The sequence below is a fragment of the Sabethes cyaneus genome, chromosome 2 (assembly GCF_943734655.1).
Source record: "Sabethes cyaneus chromosome 2, idSabCyanKW18_F2, whole genome shotgun sequence".
NCBI lineage: Eukaryota > Metazoa > Arthropoda > Insecta > Diptera > Culicidae > Sabethes > Sabethes cyaneus.
The window spans coordinates 25,444,000-25,465,480 of NC_071354.1; the positions used below are offsets into that span (position 1 = coordinate 25,444,000).

Sequence of the window (21,481 nt, forward strand, 5' to 3'; positions counted from 1 at the left end):
CGTTGGCTTAAGTTACAGGTGGAATGAGACGTTGTGCAGTCTTCGAAGATCTCCAGACCTGAATCGACGTTCGAATTAAAGGAGACAACGTGTCCACGCATAGTATTTTCATGGATTTCAGAGCAGCATACGATGCAGTCGAGCGGGAACAGCTATGGCACATGATGCACAAGTACGATTTTTCAGACAAGCTGACACGGCTGATCAAAGCTACCCGGAAGCGAGTGATAAGCTACGTGCGTGTTTCGGGGACACTCTCGAGTCTTCTCGAATCACGCAGAGGGTGGCGACAAGGAGATGGACTGCCATGTATGTTACTCGATATCGCTATTGAAGGTTTGATAGGGCAAGCGGGCATCGAAACGAGAGGAACCATCTTCAGCAAAAGTAGTCAACTCCTAGCCTTCGCAGACGACCTCGACATCATTACTAGAAACCTTGGGACGGCTTAGACAATCTACGCTAGATTAAAAACGGAGGATTGGGTTACAAATCAATGTGTCGAAAACCAAATATATGGTGCGAAAAGGTTCCAGTGAAAACAACGTTCGCATCCCACGGACAGTGACTATTGACGGCTATGAACTGGAAGTGGTTTATGAATTCATATATTTGGGATCTCTTGTCACCGCCGACAATAATACGAGTAAGGATATTCAACGACGCATTCAAGCTGGAAGTCGAGCCTACTTTTCTCTCTACAAGACGCTTCGATCAAAAGCATACGCCGCCCCACAAAGCTAACGATGTAGAAAATGCTATTAAGACCGCTAGTCCTCTACGGACTTAAGATAATAACAATGCTTACGGAAGACATCACTTGCTGTACTTGAACGAAAGTTGTTGCGGACTATTTTTGGCGGAGTACAAACGGAAAGCGGAGTGTGGCGTAGGCGTTTGAACCATGAGCTGAGAGCACTTCATGAAGAGATTCCTGTCGTACACCTGGCGAAAACTGGAGGACTACAGTGGGCCGACAACGTCCAGAGAGGGGTCCAACATGCTAGATAACTCGACCAGGTCGACAAGCCGACTTGCGTGTCTCGAGACACTCAACGAATTGGCGACAAGTAGCCCATGGCCGAGTACAGCGGAGAAGAATTCTTGATAGGGTCTGCTGGTAGAAGTTAAGTGACGTGGGCTAAGGCTAATGACGACGACGAAGAGGATCCAGGCCTGAACGAAGATAACTGACGACGTACGGTTCAATGCAAAAAAGGCGTTCAAAAGCGGTTTGGAGTGATGAGAAGAAAGACGAGCAGAAGTTGTCTGAATCTCGATGAAAGATCGGTAATGACGATGCCCTAGTTGTCGAAGTGAACGTCAACGTTTTGTACCCAGCAATCTTCCGAATAGTGCGAGTAGGCCTGAACTTGAAGGACCTTTCGAGTGATCGAGTGCAAAAGTTTGGACGGGATCATGACGGCTGGAGACGTGCTAACCTGAAGCTGGATGAGCATTCTGCATGCAGATAGCGATCCCATTCATGATCATCAAGCAAATCGCGTGATGCGATGCAAGTGTTGGGGCTTCGGTTCTGGCATCAGATGCCAAGCTTTAGTTCCAAATCGTGCCGCAAAAGGCGAAAAGGACCATTTTGCACAAGTGACTGCCCAAAATTGCCAGAGTGTGCTCTGCAAAAAAAAATGAAGAAAGAGACCAACTGAAGGGATGCTTCAAATGTCCGAATTGTAGATCCGTACCGACTTTCACCCGGGGTAACTGAATCTGGGCAATACAAGGAATGGATAAGTTCCTTATCGAAGAAGTGGTTTCGAGTTCATATGAAAGTTTCGTGAGGGTCAAAAAGAACGAGATCTTCCTATGCAGATGTTTAAGTACTCCCGAGATGGACCTGCTCCTTGGTCTCCTTGTATGGAGATTTCAACGTTTGGGTTGCAGAGTGGGGCTGTCTGTTGGAATTGTTTCGTTGGTTAAGCTGTCACTAACATGAACCTAATGGTATGCGGAGGATTTACCCATAGTGACCACCTGGCGTTCAGGTTCAGCATCGACCGGCGAAATCCGACGGTAATACAAAAAATAAGAGCCTACGAGCGAAAGTGGAAAACGACCACAGCCTATGAATAAGGTCACTTCGTGAAGGTACTCTGAGTGAAGTCCATTAGAAAACTGGAGCGCCCAGCTGAATGAACTCGAAAGAGAACCCTAGCAAGCTAAATGTGCGGGTTGAGTACCCCTGAACCAGAGTATCGCCTATTGCAGCATCAGAACATGTCTCGCGCAATACACTTTCTCGGCAGTCAGTTTTACGTTGCGTTACCGTCGCGACGAACGGTATGAACAGTTTGGTGCATCATTGTATTGGCAATCATCGGTATCATCTAGATTCCGACCGCGTTCAACGAACTGACTGCTGATCACCACAGTCAGTCGTCTGCAGTTTGTTAATAAGTAAGACTTGGGCAATTATTTGCGGCTGTAAAGGGTGTCCTACATCAAATTGCACCACGGAAGAAACGCTGTAGAAAATTATCCATTGGGTATTTTCTCTTCAAAATTTGAGTAGAAGTAGTTTAGAGTGTATTGTTTACACTCTATTTTTATCACGATCAGTTTTTCGAAAATTGGAAAATATGGCGTCACCCGAAAAGCAACGTCGCGAATTTATTTTATTTGTTTATTTGTTTATTTGTTTGTTTTACACTTCATCTGACTTATACGTCTAAATGAACTTACTCTAATATCTATAATAAATTTGTTCTCACCAACCGCTTAAATTTACTCAGTGATTCGCCAAATTGGAAATGCTCCTCAACACAGCTAAACACTCTGACACACGATGTAACTGGTTCGTTGCGGCCAAATTCGGTACGGTGAAACAGGTTAGTCAGCAATGATGACGGCCTCAAAGTCCTTTCAGCTGCACGGAAATTCATGAGCGACAGTAATTTCGGTGAGTCAATTTCTCCATTTAACAGTTTGGCCACGAACAAAGCCTGTTGAATCTTACGTCGACATTCTAATGTATCCAACCCAAGCAAACGGCAGCGGTCAGGATACGGAGGCAAATTGTTTGGGTCACGCCAAGGCAGATTACGTAGAGCCAGTCGTATAAACTTTCTCTGAACTCGTTCAATTCGAAGGGTCCAATACAGCTGGTGTGGAGTCCACACTATACACGCGTTTTCGAGGATCGGTCGGACTAATGCGCAATAAAGTGCTTTGAGACAATGTGGGTCACTGAAATTTCGGCCAATTTTGGCTATAAATCCAAGCTGGCGCGTTGCTTTTGAGATTATCTGTGCACGATGACGATCAAATGCCATTTTCGAGTCTAGTGTGACACCAAGATCGTTAACGCAATCGACCCTTCTCAATACCTGTCCGTTAATTCTGTAGTCATATACGATCGGCGATTTGATACGGTGGAATGTCATAATCTCGCATTTAGTAATGCTGATGGTCATGTGGTTCGATTTACACCAGTCCACAAATGTGTCTAATAGTAACTGAAGACGAAGATAATCCACGATAGAACGAATCGTCAAGTAAATTTTTAGATCGTCAGCATATACCAGTCTGCAACCAGTTCCAAGAGCAGAGGCAGCGTCGTTGAAGAATAAAATAAACAAAAATGGACCTAAGTTACTGCCTTGAGGTACACCAGATATATTTGTGAACGGCAACGATAACTTAGACCCAAGTTTCACTTGCAGAACCCTATCACACAAATACGAGCGTAGCCATGTGACAAATTGTTGCGAGGCACCCAGTCGCAAGATTTTGTCAAGCAGTATGCGGTGATTTATGCGGTCGAAGGCGGCTTTTAAATCGGTATATATCACATCCACTTGTAGCTTACGTTCCATTACGGCAATGCAGTTAGAGGTGAAGTCTAGGAGATTTGTTGTCACGGAGCGGCCAGCCATGAAACCGTGTTGGTCCGAAGAAATGTAGTGTCGAGTACGTTGAATTAAGGCGCCACCCACAATTATTTCGAACAATTTGGAGGCAGCGGGCAAATTGGTAATGCCACGGTAATTTCTGACACTTCGGCGGTCCCCATTCTTAAAGACCGGAAACATAAATGAATGCTTCCAAATCTTAGGAAATTTCCCCTGTGCAAATGATTTGTTGAATATACAACAAAGCGGCATAGCTAAAGCTTCAGCTGTTGCTGAAGCCATGATAGCCTCCGGGAGATCCAGCATCACATAAGCCGGTATTTCCGCTGGACACAAATGGCCACATCCAGGAGTAAATCAAACTTAGCAGGTTGAGACTGGTGCAATGAAGGCGAACATGATCTTTCGAACTTGCGCTTCGTATCCCGGAAAGTGAAATCGACGGCATATGCGATTCGAAACAAAGAGATTCTTCGTTATAACGATTGACGTAAGAAAAGCTTTTACTAGCGACAGTTGGAAGAGCATCACAGAGTCAGTCACTGCAAATTGTGTCTCACGAGATATCAGTAAGCAGAATTCTGAGAAGTTACTTCCAGAACCGACTCCTTGTTTACGACACCACCGTAGGACGGAAGATGGTAAGTGTTCCACAAGGTATCATCCTCGGGCCACCACATTGGAAAGCAATGTACAATGGTATGTTGATACTAAAGCTCTCACCGGTGTGGCGATTTTGTGGTTTTGTAATTGTGGATGAAATAGTAGATGAAAACTGGATGCAATGATCCAAGCGCATCACAAAACAGAGACAGAAATGCTGGCAGAAATCAACGTCAAAACGCACTGCTTTGTCTCCTCGCGTGCACATAAGCATTTGGGAGTAATAATCGATGACCGGCTAAGCTTCAACGGTCATGCTTATGAACAGGCACCGAGAAGGTTATCAATACGGTGGCTAGAATCTTGCTGAATAGCTATTCAGCACAGAAGTGGAATTTCAAACAACGCGACGACCAAAAAGTGGTAGGGTAGATGCTCCAGTAGTAGTATCAGTATTCAGTAGTGTCGGAAGCTCTAATTATTCCATTATTTTTGCAGATTTCTGTACAAGTTTGATAAGTATTGAATTCCTATAGGCATCATCCTGGCGGAGTACAATAACTGTTACGCACAAAGAAACACCAGTGGAGCCTAAAAGCTGGTGAGGAAGGAGTCATTAGCCAAATGACAACAAGAATGAGTTACGTCCAAGAAAGGTAGGTGGACGCACAAGATTTGACGTAAGCTGCAACGTAAGATCGCTGGTTTTTTGAGCAAGCTTTGGAACCCTCCTTTTAGCAAGTTTGGAACCTTTCCTGTACTCCAGAATAAATTCAAATGAATTCAGTTCAAACCTGTCATAATATGCAGAATCCGTAAAATATTATTTGTTTGAAGTATTCTGCTCCATCCAAAATTTACAGAAAGAGAGAAATTGAGGTGTCAAATCAAAACAAACAACATTCACTTTCGAACTGTAAAATTTCTGTCAATCTAGTGCCAATTGATTTCGCGGATTTATTCCACACGCACAGACATAAAACAGACTGCTTTTGCGCTGCGCTAGCTCGCGTGCACGCATGCAAATGTGCAACGCACGCACCGTCCGTCATTTGTTTTGCTCTCCATAATTTATTGCCCGGGTTTGTTGTGATTGTTTCTTTTCCAGCCAGCCAGTCGGTTGGCTACCGTAAGAAAGGAAACCGTAGATCACTCAATAAAATCTCAGCTCATCTGCGGGACATAATAAAACCCAGCCGCTGCGCTGGATAATCTGTCCGGGGAATGATGCTGTAAACATTCCTCCCTCGCGATCCAGCCGAGTCATCGGACTCGGACTGGAGGAGAGTGGCACGTAATGGTTTCTTCTACCGTCCGTTTTGCCGGGGATGTGGGGCGATGGCCACGATGTTGGTTGAGACCCATGTGAGTGATATATAGCGGGTGCAGGGATTTGTTGGATCTTTTCCCACCACATCTTTGAAGAACACAGAACGAGTGAGATTAATTTTTCACCGTCAAACCGTTCGAACTCATCCACACGAGACAGTATAGTGCTTCCGCGTTACGAGTTACGACGGAATGGGTGAATGACATGTGGATTTTCAGCTGACAGCTCCACCACATCCGACACCAATCAAACGTGAGATTATGGAATGTAAAAAAGTACCTGCAAATCGCTCGTTGTAACGTGAGAAAATCTTCAGCACCGTCTGGTACTGCGCCATTTGTTTCGCTGGTTTTATTTTTGATCATCTTGGAGATTTTATCGGTGACATCTCCTAGATCCGTCTATCAGTATAAAGGGCCAAACAGAATGCTGCGTCAACACGTCCGTCAGCGTTATTCTGACAGTTTTCCCATGGGTTTACTGTCAAATTGACGCTGACGGATGTGTTAACGCTGCATTCTGTTTGGGCCTTAATTCAACTCGGAGCACGGCGCCATCGTACATCTTTCTTCAATTCCAGTCACGTCAGGTTTCTTTGATCTTCAAAAAAACGACGGCCATTAGACAGATTGAGAACATTCTCCCCCGAAAAGGTATGGTTTGCTTGGTTTTCTGGTGAAATCTAACAACTGTCTAGCTGAGCTGGATACCATTTGGTTCAGCCGAGGGGCCGAGCTATTTACACGACATTTGATCTCCTGTTTACGTGTTTGTCCATCACCACTGAGCTGACTGGCAAAGTACACTTGTGCGGTAAAGTGGAGCGACGCCATTTGCGCCTGATGAGCACGACGACGACGAAACGAAACCTCCCACAGCAACGGTTTCGGGGGTTGGTCGTTAAAATAACATCCAGCGCCAGCTGTTGTGCGCGGTTCGAAGTCCCCCGACACCAGGCGAAACGAGACACGTTTTATTATTGTGTCAAGCGGTTTTGCTTGGTTTACTTTAAAGGTTAGATAAAATGGGAACACTAACTCGGAACAATACCTATACTTACTACATACCTACACGTAGAACGCGTTTTTAATTACCTTCAATTAACCGTTGAGTGTGCGCACACTAGGAATGATGGCCCGCCGTTCTAGAGGTGTAGTTTCACTCTCGTTCGTTTGTTATTTTTTTTATCAATTAGTCTGTAATTATCACGTCCACGGTCGGTTCTTCCGCGAACAATTTGCAGCGCCGTGTGCTGTACCTTTCAAGGTAAAGATTCGACTAAGATCGCTGTTTTTCCCGTAAAACAATATTCGCGAGAGGAGCTGTCTGTTATCAGTGCCCGACCCGACTGTACAAAGGTAAATTGTTTGTGTAGCCACCGCACCGCAAGAAAACAGGAGGAATCCCCCCACCCGGTAAGATGCGGTCCGCAGGTCACAGACGCAGTGGAAACAGACTGACTGATAACAATCTAATTGGGAACGTGAAATTTGATCGCGATTAAATCAGCTTCCAAATGTGTGTTGTTAAATTTTTTGTTTGTCGGCAAATGATTGATGCTTGAGCTCGGAATTTCAAGTTAATTTGGAATTTGAATGAATAAAATTATAAACGTTGAACACAAAACTAAACACCTGAAAATCTAGTTTCGAATCAATCAAAATCTAGAGATGATTAGAATTTCACTTAAAGCAATAGTCTGCCAATCGAAAAAATAACAGAATAAAATCAAGTGTCTAATCTGTTGATCCTATGGTTTAACGGTTCCGCTTATCAGACTAGTACACTTGTGTACACTTAGGTGACGTTAGCAGGCTGGCGGAAAAGAAACAACATCCGAGAAAGAGCGCCGCTTGCAGGTTCTGTCCGGTGATGTTTGTTTACTTTAAATTAACTATAGTTTTTCAAACAAAAAACCAAGCATAAAGCTTACAAACGAAGTGTTTCATTTAATTGGAATATTAAATGTGACGTTGCCCATGAATTAATCTGCACGCGAATTAGATGCAACGAAAGTTCGCTGAAAAAAATTAACTATCGATTCGGAGAAATGTCGTCGCGTGCGGTTGATTAATGATGTCTGGCAAACAAACCGGCACCTTCGAGAGTTTCCGAATGGAGTTCGAAAAAGAAAAACAACAACGATTCGACTATGTAACGTAGCAAAAAAACTTTTAAGTAGCTCTGCTAACTTTACTGTGCAGCATTAGCACCCACGCTAGGTCAGTCGCGTAGATAAATAAAAGCGTTTTTGTTTGTTTTATTTTACCCTCGTTCTTCACCAACCGTGTGGTTGCGACTGTTCATATCTAGGTGGCTCTTTAGTGGCAAAAGAGAACGACCATAGACAAAGGACGTATAAATTACATTTAACGATGAAATCGGGTGCTCGCGTGTATGTTATTATTTTAAATCGTCAATCGTAGATTTTTTCAACGCTAAGAGGAACACTTTAATCCTATTAGAGATGATTTACTTGTCATCAATTAAAATTATACGACACCACGGTCACGTTTGTCATCACTCCTGGAAGGTGTGAAGAGAAAAAGTGTCGAAACGTTACACAACCGAACATTCCGGTGTCTAGTGACCGACCTAGAACCAGGTGAAATTGAGTCTTCGTTCAGGGAAAAACATAACATAGGGGCTTAAACGTTTTTTCTACTTACGCATTCTGAACCCGCGTCCGCTTGAGCACCTCGCCGTTGTTGCGGATCGATCCCTTCTTGTGCAGCGTCGGCGTGGTGATCGTCGTTTGATGTCCACCGAGCTGATGATGGTGGTAGCTGTTCGGCTGGTGATGGTGATGATGGTAGGCAAGCTGCTGGGGCGACACGTAGTGTTGGTGCTGGGTTTGCGCCGGGCTGACGACGGTCGTTTGCGGCAGGTACACGTACCCACCGGAGGCCGTGACCACTGCGCCGCTGCTTCCCCCGGTGGAGCCCCCGCAGAGGCTGCTGGCATTGCTGCTGCTGCCGCCGGCACCACTGGCCAGGATACCATTGCCCGGATGGTGGTGGTGTGTCGAGTAAATCTGGGCTGGACGATCGATCTTTTGTGGAAAACTGCAAGCAGATAGAGAAAGGAGAAAACAAAAAAAAAAGGATAATTAAAAACCTTGACGAAAAGGAGCAGATGTTTTTCGATTGAGCGTTGCTTTTGATTCCACGGTCAGCGAGACGAACAGAAAGCAGCACACAGGAAAGATAAAAATAAGGATGCAGAGCAGCGTAAAGAAGGAAAAAAATTGAAAGCTGATACATGAATGCAATTACAAATCAGGTTTCGGTGCTCGGGTACCTGGTGCAGTGGTTATGTTTTGCTTTTGTAAGAGGGACACACTCGACAGTAAGTTTCGCGGGAAAAAAGGACATCTGTTCGACAGCATTCAAGTTCTCCGATGCGTTTTGCGCTTCGCTTGCGAAACACAACCGCAGCCAAGGAAAACGGTGACTGTGCGGAGAAGTTTGAATTGTCGCCAGCTGGACATTTTCTCAACTAAAACTGATTTTCAATTCACCTGAGACCTACAGACTGCATGAAATTAATTCACCTAATTATGACTATAAAATTTACTAATTGCTGCGAAGATGGATGGAATATCGATTTTTTTAAATTATGAAACACTTAAAACAGGCAAATAAATGTATAAGAATAGATAAATCGCCTTAACTGTGGAATACATTAAAATTGCACACAATTTTTGTTTCGTCAAATTTTTAATAACTATTTCAGTAGATCAGCCTTAGGTTTTTGTATTAAGTCGACAGTGTCTGTTTTCGGAAACAGACACTGATGAAGCCTGCAAGTCGTAGGCGAAATACGTATCTGTCAAGAATAAATATAAATAGTAGAATTTAATTTGAAGAAAGTTTTCTTCTTTTCTTTAATTTCAATTATTTTTGGATTCGGTACTTTCAAATGATGTCTCGAAGGAAAAGCGGGTGGTCATGCATTCGAATCTTAGTAGAAACTGGTCTTTTTCAAGAACTTCTTTGTTTCCTTTTCGACGGAGAGCTATGAAATTACTTGCGCTTGAACTTATTTTTGACCTGTCCGTCCCGGACATAAAAAAAATAGATAGCAGTTGAATTTTTTACCCTATCTCCAATGATTTTTGTTCAGTTTTATGTAACTAGTTTTGAAAGAACCATATTTGATCGGCCTTTAATGAAAAAATATACTGACAAAATTTGGTTCTATTTTCCTGGAGGTCTCTCGGATTTTAGTGGAATTTTTTTTTTGCGTCATAGGTATTATTATTCAAAAGTTGTCAAGTAGTAGATTATTCCTAAATTTATTTCAAAAATGACACGAGGAGTGACTCCCGGAAGGGCAGGTTTACAGTGGTTTGCAGTAGAGCTAAGTAAGGCTATCGCATACGCCTCTACTAAGACAAGCTTCTTAATCTATAGTACTTAGATTATCAGCATAAACAGAACATTTTTCTGGTGGTAGATGTTGCATAAGCAAAGCAAAGCAAAGCCTAGGTGCTACATTCCGTTATCGAAACTTGACTTTCTGTTTTTTATACGACAGACTTCGCAGCCAGCTGTTAGAGTGCAGGACAATTGCAGGGTCAATTGCTACGATCCTCTTGACTCTAACGGCCTCTCCCAGTCGAAATTCGAACATACGACGAGTGGCTTATTAGGCCAGCGTCATACCTCGAAGTCAACTGGGAGGTCAAGGTAGGTGTTGCATAGCATGTGTAAAAAACCGTGAAAATAGCAATGGCCCCATTTTACTTCCTTATGGTACGCCTACAAAAAGCGTTTTGATTCATTATTATTTTATTTTAGCGGACAATCAATGACCAACAGCAACAGGCAGCATCACTGCCTACAGGTGTAACTAATATAGGAATGACTTTGAGACGTAGAAAAATCAAATTTCGCAAAAACACTTTGTATCAAAAATATCTATCACTGTAGTACTCCAAGAGATCAGAGATAATCTATTACTGATTTACGGTCAATGCAACAATACACTTTTTGAGTGAATTGTTAGATATAAAAAAATAAGTCACGAAACGGAACGGAAAGCAGCCTTCTGCTTCCCAGTTACTGTTTTCTGATTTTCCTGATTCCTCAGTTTTCTGATTTTTGCTTTTCTGTTTTCTCTATTTTCTGATTTCTCTGATTCCTCTGTTTCCTCTGTTTTCTGATTTCTCAGGTTTTTCTGTATTTTGCTTTCCCTATTTGCTCTGTTTTCTGATTTCTCAGTTTTCTGCCTTCCGTGTTTTCTCTGTTTTCAGATTTCTCAGTTTTTTCTGTTTTCTGATTTTCCTGTATTCTCAGTTTTCTGATTTCTCAGCTTTCTCTGTTTTCTGAATTCTCAGTTTTCTGTTTTCTGCCTTTTCTGTTTTCTTTATTGTCTGATTGTTCAGTTTTCTCTGTTTTCGGATTTTCCTGTATTCTCATTGTTCTGAGTTCTGAGTATTTTTTCTGCTTTCCCTGTATTCTCTGTTTTCTGATTATCAGCTTTCTCTGTTTTCTGGCCTCCCTGTTTTCTGGTTTTTTAACTTTTTTTTATTTTCTGTCGTTTCTGTTTTCTCTGTTTTCTACCTTTTCTGTTTCCTGTTGCCCCTGTATTCTTAGTTTTCTGATTTCTCAGCTTTCTTTATTTTCTGACTTCCCTGTTCTCTCTATTTTCTGATTTCTCTGATTCCAATATTTTCTCTGCTTTCTGATTTCTCAGGTTTTTCTGTATTTTGCTTTCCCTGTTTGCTCTGTTTTCTCAGTTTTCTGCCTTCCCTGTTTTCAGATTTTTCAGATTTCTAAGTTTTCTCTGTTTTCTGATTTCACCGTTTTCTCTGTTTTCTGCTTTTCCTGTATTCTCAGTTCTTTGATTTCACAACTTTCTCTGTTTTCTCTATTTTCTGATTGCTCTGTTTTCTCTTTTCCCTGTATTCTCTGTATTTTGATTTCTCTGTTTTCTGCCATTCTTGTGTTCTGTTTTTTGATTGCTCAGTTTAAATTCCGTTTGTTGCTCAGTTTTTCATTCGTTTTTTGTTTGTCTCTTTGTTTGTTTCTCGTTCGTTGTTTTTCTTGTTTCCTACGTTCCGACTTCTCGCTGGTTTTTTGCTCGTTTGTCGCTCGTCTCTTGCACATTTTTCGCTCATTTCTCGTTCGTTTCTCACTCGCCTCTCGCTCGTTTCTTACTCGTTTCTCGTTCGTTTTTCGCTTGTCTCTCGCTCACCTCTCACTTGAATCTCGCTAGTTTCTCGTTTATTTCACGCTCATTTCTTACTCAGTTTCATTGGTTTCTCGTTCGTTTCCCGTTCATCTTTCGCTCGTTTCTCGCTCGTCTCTCACTTGTTCCTCATTCGTTTCTCGCCCATCTCTCGCTCGTTTCTCATTTATTTTTCACTCGTTTTTCGCTCGATTCTCGCTCATTTTCCATTGTTTTCTCGCTCGTATCTCACTTGTTTCTCGCTCGTTTCTCGTTCGTCTTTCGCTCGTTTCTCGTTTATTTCTCACTCGTTTTTCGCTCGATTCTCTCTCATTTCTTACTAATTTCTCATTGGTTTCTCGTTCGTTTTCTGCTCATCTTTCGCTCGTTTCTCGCTCGTCTGTCACTTGTTCCTCATTTGTTTCACGCTCGTTTCTCATTTATTTTTCACTCGTTTTTCGCTCGATTCTCGCTCATTTCCTACTCATTTTACATTGTTTTCTCTCTCGTTTCTCACTCGTTTCTCATTCGTTTCTCGATCGTTTCTCGTTCGTCTTTCGCTCGTTTCTCGTTTATTTCTCACTCGTTTTTCGCTCGATTCTCTCTCATTTCTTACTAATTTCTCATTGGTTTCTCGTACGTTTTCTGCTCATCTTTCGCTCGTTTCTAGCTCGTTTCTCGCTCATCTCTGCCTCGTTTCTCGCTCGTACCTGCCTCGTTACTTGCTCGTCTCTCGCTCGTTTCTCGCTCGTCTCTCGCTCGTTTCTCGCTCGTCTCTCGCTCGTTTCTCGCTCGTCTCTCGCTCGTTTCTCGCTCGTCTCTCGCTCGTCTCTCGCTCGTTTCTCGCTCGTCTTTCGCTTCTTTCTCGCTCGTTTCTTACTCGTCTCTCGCTCCTTTCTCGCTGGTTCTTTCATTCGTCTCTCTCTCTCTCTCTCTCTCTCTCTCTCTCTCTCTCTCTCTCTCTCTCTCTCTCTCTCTCTCTCTCTCTCTCTCTCTCTCTCTCTCTCTCTATCTGCATCTCTCTCTATCTCTCTCTCATTTCTCTCTCTCTACCTTAGCCACTGTTTATCTTTCTGATGACTCGGTGAACAGCTGTCTTGGCATGCTCTTTTCGCTTCGATTTTGCTCTCAGCCAAGCAGAACTTGAAAAAATGGTGTATGGGACATTTGTAGAGCTAGTAATTATATACAATATTACTGAAGAAAGTAAAGTTTTAGCTTTAGTATTTACGCCGCTGCAGCGCTGCATTTGGGCAGCAGCCTTATGGCGCCATGAATACAAAAGAAATAGCATACTTACTTCAGCAATATTGTAAATAATAACTAATTCTGCAAATGCCACATACATCACTTTTTCAATTTCAAATAATCAAAAGAGCAACATCGAAGTGAAAAAAGCGTAACAAGCTTGGTGAACAGCAACGCAGCTCTCTAGGTGCTCGTGAGATTACAATTTTAATTTTTTTTAAAAATCTGAAAAATTTGAGCGCTGAATTCATAGATCCGAACCAAATTGTGAGTGACGTAAATTATTGCTGTTCTCTTTGTAAAACTACCGGGGACTCCCGCTAATGTGAATGTGATTTTTTTTAGATTAAGCAGGTTAATTTGTCATTTTGTCTAGTCAACGTAAGAGGCAATTTTGTATGATGTTTGGTGACCTTTTAGCATAATTGCATTTAAGTTAGCGAAGTTCAGATTAAAAAAATGTTTAAGATGTTTACATTACCAGCGGTCGATGGGATGTGCAAAGGAATGATGAATTACCTTGCGATGAACAAAAACATTATAAATATTGTATACGAAGCAAAACGCCATAAAATAAAAAATGTTTTTACGTAAACTACGAAAAAGCATGAGTAATTATGGCTCAAATGTGGTATCTATAATTTAACAAGGATGCGACGAGAGTATTCCACTTAACTCTACCAAATATAACATGTTCCACCAAATGGAATATTTCCTCACTCTCTAATTGATTCAAGTAAGACACTCAAAAAATTTGTAATTATTAGCCCAAAATTTAATTGTATTAACCACAATTCGCAAAAACCCTTTCTGTTACTTTGTGATTCATCAGTGCGTTAGCGGGTAGAGGCAAGTTCAACAGCTTGATTCAGTGTACTTATACATAACTACACTCCTAGTTTCCTTTCTAATTAGAAAGCTTACCGTTTCGACGGGGAAAAAAATCATCCAATTTACGATTTAAAAAAAAAACACAAAAAAGATTAATACCTAAATTAATGATAACGACCAAATTGCAGTGACAGTACCATTACCGGTACGGAACGGGGTTGAAGTTCTGAAGCAATTAGCTAGGCAAGGTACACACATGTAGGTACGTATTTTCCTGGTTTCTGTTTCGTTCTTCAATATCGACTGCAATTAGAGATAAAACATCAGGAAATGGTTCAGCAAGCGCTAGCTATCACGTGGCGGCCAGACAGGCAGGGCAAGGGCAGTACCTATACCATTCCGGTACGTTTATAAAGTCTAAAGTGCCGACCGTAATTACATTGCAGTCCCAAGTTTGCGCCAGAATTCTAGCTACACGGGACTATTGGGTAGAATGTACCGGTGAGAGTTGAACCTGAAATTGAACTCGGTATATCGCTAGCGCTAGCGCGCGGGGGCAGCGATCACATACAGTTTTGCTTAATTAAAAATGTAATTTATTACTTTTATGCTTGGCTGATCAACCAGCACCAGCACCGCACACATAAGTGCGCGTAGTTTTTCTTTCTTAGCGGGTTCCATCCAGTTATCTGGAGCACCCGCGGGAACGGCCAAAGTCTATGTACCATGGAAATGTATGCAGCAAGCGCGGCAGTGAAAAAATGAAGATTGTAGATTGTGGATTTGTACTTTCACGTGTGAAGTTTATATTTTTAGGGAGTACAAAACATGTGCACTGATTCCCTCAGCAGAGTGCGCGACGGTGACGGTGTCTGTTTACTGTTTTCTAAAGTGTGTACAGCAGTGGATCGACACCAGATGATCACTTTAAAATGTTGTAAACAAAACAGTTGTTCAAGTAGGATCGTCCCTTTTTCTGTGCCTTTCACCAATGTTTTTTACACCGTGGAGGAAGGATGAAAAAACGAGAGAGCATCTTTCTAATAGTTAACGATATCGAGAAGGGTCAGGCAGATGGTCAAGACCATTGCAGTCAGTAGTGTGGTTTTTCCGCGAAGGATAAATGCTGAGCTGGCGGGCATCGGTTCGGGCGTGTGGCCCAGACACGCGCCTTTTAGACGCCATGTTGACGCTCTCGTCCATACGCATTCTAGGCAAACGGTTATTGTGTGGCGAAATTTGTTTCCGAAATCTGGACCGAAAGAGGATAGAAATGTCAGATTGAATTATGGCTGATAAGAAACGCGGAAGCTTGACATAGAAGAAGTTTTATTCGAACATTTTGATGAGCGAATAAACCATTTTTCATTTCTAAATGTTAAATATCCCGCAGGGTAAATTGAAAACTAAAATCCCTGACTAGCTTAATTTCTCCGCGCAAAAGTTCTGAGTTACGTCAGTAGGGAGCCATTCAATAGTGAAAGCTTTTGCTTTACAGCAAATCGAAATCCATCAGCAAGGATCAACATCCCCGTGTAGACAAAAAGGCACAACCCGCGAAAGGAAATGGGAAAATTGCATTAGCTCGAATGAAACAGGATTGTGGGTTGTGAAAATTCGCCACTGCAACAGTCGTCGACGGCCTTCGCTGATTCGACATCTTCGGGTGCAACTATCACCAGCCTGGGAAACGACGCCATCGCTGCGCGCTGGCTGTTGGGAAATTTAACGGGAAATGGTTTTCTCGTACCGTTGCAAGCCCGGCGGAAGTCCTGATGGAAAGTGGAAAATTATGAAAATGAAGCTTACCTACAACTGTGTAGGTTCACCGTTACTGTCGATTATGGGGGTAGCTGGCTGCGCGGGGTATGGATTTGACGGTCGATGACAACAGCAGCAGCAGCAGCGTAGGCAGGAGGTGGCCTAGTTTTTAGAGCTGCTTTCCTGGAGTGATGATTAACATAACAATTAAAAGGCGGCAGGGATAATTTTTACGGTACACTTCACCCTCGACGGTCGGGTGGTGAGTGGTTGTGCATTGAATGTAGTTGTAGCAACACTTCATTTTCGGGGTTATCGGGATAATCATCCTTAGGGTGAATCCGGTTTGTCGGTCTGTTGAAGTTGAAATACTTTCATAATTGAGCCGAACACTTAACACTTGCACAAAATGCTGTAACCGAACATAGCTTTGTCGTTGGTCTACATTTATGCATTATAATTGCTTTCCGTAATTGTGTGAAAAGTTCAAACTAATTATACAGATAAAGTAAAAGGGAAAATGGATTTTGCATTCATTTGAGTTCAGAAGTTTTCATCTCGGACTTAATTGTGTAGCATTGAGTCATGATCAATCTTTTGCAATGTAATTTTAATGCTTGACTAAACAATACTCTAAACTGTCATGATACTGAATTTTTTTTATTTCATAATCTATTTATCTTAATGCTGCTTGAATTTAAAACCAACATTTACACGATGTTGTGTCAGAAAACTCAGTAGAATTTTAATCAAAGTTTATCTGAGTTTAATACAAGATTTCTATATCACAACTCAACCTCAATATTGCTTGAACTTTCACTTCTTGCTCAATATTTTCAATGCCTTATATCGCATACTCTTATATAAGTTATGTTTGTTGTGATTATTATCCGAATTTTAGACGAAAAAAACGGTAATAAAATTGGATGCAATTGAAGTCGAAATTGAGTCAAAAACAATTTAAGCCTTATTCTGAAACGAAACGAAGTGAAGTCAAGATCAACATCTACGGAGCAACTGAGTAAAAACTAATACGAAGCTAATTTAAGACAAATAATATTAAACCGCAAGTGTAACACATTATTACGTCATTTTTCAATTATTTTCCAACTATTTTTGTATTTTTTCATTTTTGTCACTTTTACATAGGTTTTTATATCTCTTTCGTACTATTTTCGTGCAATTTTTGCATATTTGTCTTTTTTGGATAAATTTTACAATTGATTAATTATATTTAGTCATTTTTGTGCTATTTTTTGCCATTTTACTTTTATTTTCGTATCATTTTATACCATTTTCTGGCACTTTTGTGATTTTTGTTGTTTCCATATTAGTTTGTATGCATGCAAAAATTATTTATAATATTTTATTTTGCAATAACTGTTAAACCATCTGTAACGGAATTTCGTACTCTTTTTATGTCTGTTTGTCATCAGTCATTTTTGTGTTATTTCTGTGTCGTTATTGTAACATTTTTGCATCATTTTGTGCTATTTTTACATTAATTAGGCCTATTTTGATGTCATGGATGTCATTTTGCGTCATTTGGTATTATTTGTCTATCATGTATCATCATCTGCATCATTTTATCGAAACTTTTGAGACTGTATGATTGTTATTATTTTTATAGCAGTTTTTGCGTGATTTGTGTTTTGCCTATGTGCCATTTTAAGCATATTTTATGTCGTCTGTGAAACATTATTGTACTCTTTTGATCGAAGTCAACTTTATGTTATTTCTGTGTCGTTATACCATTTTTAACTCAATTTCTGCTGTTTTTGTATTATGTTGTTTAATTTTTCTGTCGTTTTCATATCATTTTCGAATATTTCCTGTAACTTGTTTCATTTTTGAGTTGCATTTGTAATATTATCTTATGGTTTTTGTACCTTTTTTGTGTTTTTCTTGTGCATTTTTGGTATTATACAGTAATGATCCGATTTTGTCACCCCCATGATGAATTTAGGAGTGACAAAAACGGGACTATTTTTTCAATTTTTGTTTTTTTGCAGATAACTTAGATATATTTCATTCTTATCACTTTTGGGACATTTCTCACTTCCTTCTGCCTCTCTGAGGACATTTGCTACCTTTTCACAGCACAGGTCCCAAAGGTATAAAACACGCGTTTTATAATTGCGCCGGAATGGTTGATTATGCTGGTTAACTATGTTCAGAGAAATTTCACAGCGTAAAAAGCTCTTTCTTGTGGTATGAACGATTCTTTGATTAACCCCCTGAAAAGTAAGATAGAAAATTTATTTTTCAAGCAGTAAGAGATAGAGCAAAACAATGTTCTACAAAATTTTTGAGAAGATTATTATAAAGAACTTTGCCAAAGAAAGTAACCTTCTAGCTGTTATAGTTGTGGAGATAAGAAACAATTTTTGTGAAAACTCAACGATAATCAACTTGTTGGACACAGTTCTTTTAACAGTGTTTTAACACATTTGACATGTTTGAAAATTATTTTCAAACTAAGCTTTTGATAAATCAAAAGCGTGACAAAATCGGGTAAAAATCGTGACAAAATCGGGTCAAATATGTGACAAAATCGGGGGTGACAAAATCGGGGAGTGACAAAATCGGGTTACCATTGTATTTGTATCTTATATTTGGATGCAACAGTTTTTGAGCGATGTTTGTCTCATTTTTGTATTAAATTTTTGTGTACTTTTCAAATCCTATTTGTATGAAAATTAATCTTTTTTGTCTAATACTTTTATATTTTTATATCACTTTTGTGTAGTTCTCATCTCTTTTGTGTAATTTTTACTGTTTTTGTTTTTATTGTGCCACTGTATAATACTTTTATTATTTTTTATTACTTTTGTATAAAACCCTTATCATTTTTGACTCTATAGCACTCGGGTACCAACCGAGAAATTGTGGGTTGGAGTCCCACTACCACAAACTACCCAATATTTTTAGCAGATCGAAATTTCCCAGTATTCAGTCGCACCAAACGCTCCTCTGCTTTAATCAAAATATAAATTTTGTGTTTTTTTGTATCACTTTTGTGTATTTTAGGATCTTTTCTGTGGCTTTTATTGTTTCATTATAGCGGTAATATTTATTAAAAAAATTCTTGGATTATTCTGAGCTGTTTTTGTATAATTTTTGAAATATTTTTCTGTTGTTTTTGCATCATTTTGGTGCAATTTTTGTCTCGTTGCACCGTTTATATATTAATATGTTATTCTTGTTGACTTTATATACAGTAATGTTCCGATTTTGTCTACCCCCGATTTTATCAGCTTTTTATCCCAATTTTGTCAGCCTATAAATTTTGTTTAACGTTTGTGCTTTTAAACATGATTTATAGAACTTTTCAGTCTGCATGAAACTATTCTGATTCTCTGGGGAGAGTTTTTGAATGAAAAGGTGCTTTTTTGCGCGTAATTGGGGGTCAAAATCAGGGTATTTTTATATTAAAAGTTCTACAATTCCTAAACAAGCAAAGATAGAGGTATACATTATTTAGCAATGTTGTGTATTTTCGCTATTTATATAACTTTATAAAACATAAAAAAGTCATACAACAACTACAAAAACAGCTAAAATAGAAAAACTGATTTTAACGATTTTTCCTATATGAAAAATAGGATTTTTCTATCTTTTTGCTGAAGAGATAGAAGGTTACTGTCTTCAGCAAAATTTCTTGTATTAATATTTTCTAAAACTTTGCAGAACACATCAAAGTGTTATATTAAAAGCGAAGAAAAATATTTTTTTTATTGCACTATTAGGGAGATTAATCAAAACTTGAATTCTACTAGACGATAAAACGTTTAATTTTAAGAAACTCTTTCAAAGGTTCCATAAACCTAAGACCAAGTTTTCCCGCTCAAAACTTTAATGCGCACCAAAAAAGACTTGAACTTGTATGCTGTGCCTAGTTGATTAGATTGCATTGAGCTTTCGGTTGATCAATTGAGGATTAAATTTCAATTTCAAGTAGAAGTCTTGGATATTGCAAGGTCTTAGGTCTTGAATTTTGAAAAAAATTCGAAAAAAAAATTCCCGATTTTGTCAGCCCAAAATTCAACATGGTGCTGACAAAATCGGAACATTACTGTATTAAGTTTGTTTCATCATTGCATCATTTGTATGTCATTTTTGTGTATTATTGAGTGAGTTGTATGTTATTTTTTCTAATGTTCCTTACATCAGCTTCTTATAAAATCCATTAAATGATTAACACGACACTTTTCCTTTTAAATCCACAGTTTATTCATTATTTTGACAGACACGTATTTCATATTCGACTTGTTTGAAGTTGTGTTTTTTTTGTCAATTTGTATTACTTTTAGATTATTTTTCGGGTCTTTTTAATGTTTTTGTATCTTTTTGGGTTGATATTTTTTCGTATCACTTTGTATTTGTATTTTTTCATTTCTACATATGCATTTTGTTTTATTTCTGTGTAGTTTTTGTGCCATTTTTGCATCATTTTTGTATCACATTAGTATGATATATATGTCATTTCTATGTAATATATTTATGTCATGACTGAACATATTTTATTACTATTTTCTTTGCTGTTTGCATATCATTTTTCATTGCTGTGATTTTTTTTTGTTTTTTATTAGTATTTTTCGTATTCTATTCATGTGATTTTTTTGTTCCATAAAATTGCGTTATTCTTGCATTAATTTTTTCAACATTTTTTATAATTTTTGGTACCATTTTAGTATTACGGTTTACATCGTCTTTTTATGTTATTTTTGTGAATTTTTGAATTAGTTATGTGTTATTGAATACAGTTGGATTTCGAATTTGGCAACAAATGCGTGTCGCCTATGTTGCCAAAATCGAAACCGTGCCAAAATCGAGACCCTTTTTCGACATGAAAAAAATTAATGTAAATGCTTTAGAAGTTGACTAAATATCATTAATCAACGATTGCAACCATTTTATGTTTAAAAAGTCCGACAAGAGCTATCCGTCCGGTGCAAATAAGTTATTGACACCCTGCGGTAAGACGTAGTCCTACGGCAATAAAAATATTATTGTTCGAAACCTCATAACTTTTTTTCATGAACATACTCAGGGCATCATTTTTTCGTCATTTAAAGTATGTATGCGGAAACTGATTGATATTTAAGCATATTTTTGGAAGAGAAATATCTTGTGTTGCCAAAAACGGATACTTTTGTTGCCAAAATCGAACCATGCCAAAATCGAAGTCCAACTGTATAATGTACCTTTCATGGGCGTCTCATAGAATTCGTAGAATGAAGATGACATTTATTATTTAGATAGATACGTATGTGATACGTCGTATTACTGTGGGATTTCGAATTTGGCACGGTTCGATTTTGGCATGCCTCGAATTTGGCAACAAAAGTATCCGTTTTTGGCAATACAAACTATTTTACTTCCAAAAATATGCTTGAATATCAGTTAGTTTCCGCATACATACTTTAAATGACAAAAAAATATTGCCCGAAGTGTGTTCATGAAAAAAAATTGCGGTTATAGAATTTTTCGAACAATAATATTTTTATTGCCGTAGGACTACGTCTTGCCGCAGGTCGCCAAAAACTTACTTGCACCGCACGGATGGCTCTTGGCGGATTTTTTGAACATAAAAAGGTAGCAATCGTTCATTAATAACATTTAGTCAATTTCTAACGCATTTACATTCAATTTTTTCATATCA

General features: G+C 39.4%; 1 protein-coding gene across 8 annotated transcripts in view; it reads right to left on the reverse strand.

Moving 5' to 3' along the window:
- LOC128734391 (IQ motif and SEC7 domain-containing protein 1) overlaps positions 1 to 21,481 on the reverse strand; it is a 221,057-nt gene that overhangs the window by 26,166 nt on the left and 173,410 nt on the right. For all 8 annotated transcript variants that reach the window (XM_053828570.1, XM_053828567.1, XM_053828571.1 and 5 more), the window contains one exon: positions 8,472 to 8,867. In XM_053828570.1, the coding sequence (XP_053684545.1) occupies positions 8,472 to 8,867 (396 nt within the window). The remainder of the gene's footprint in view (positions 1 to 8,471; positions 8,868 to 21,481) is intronic.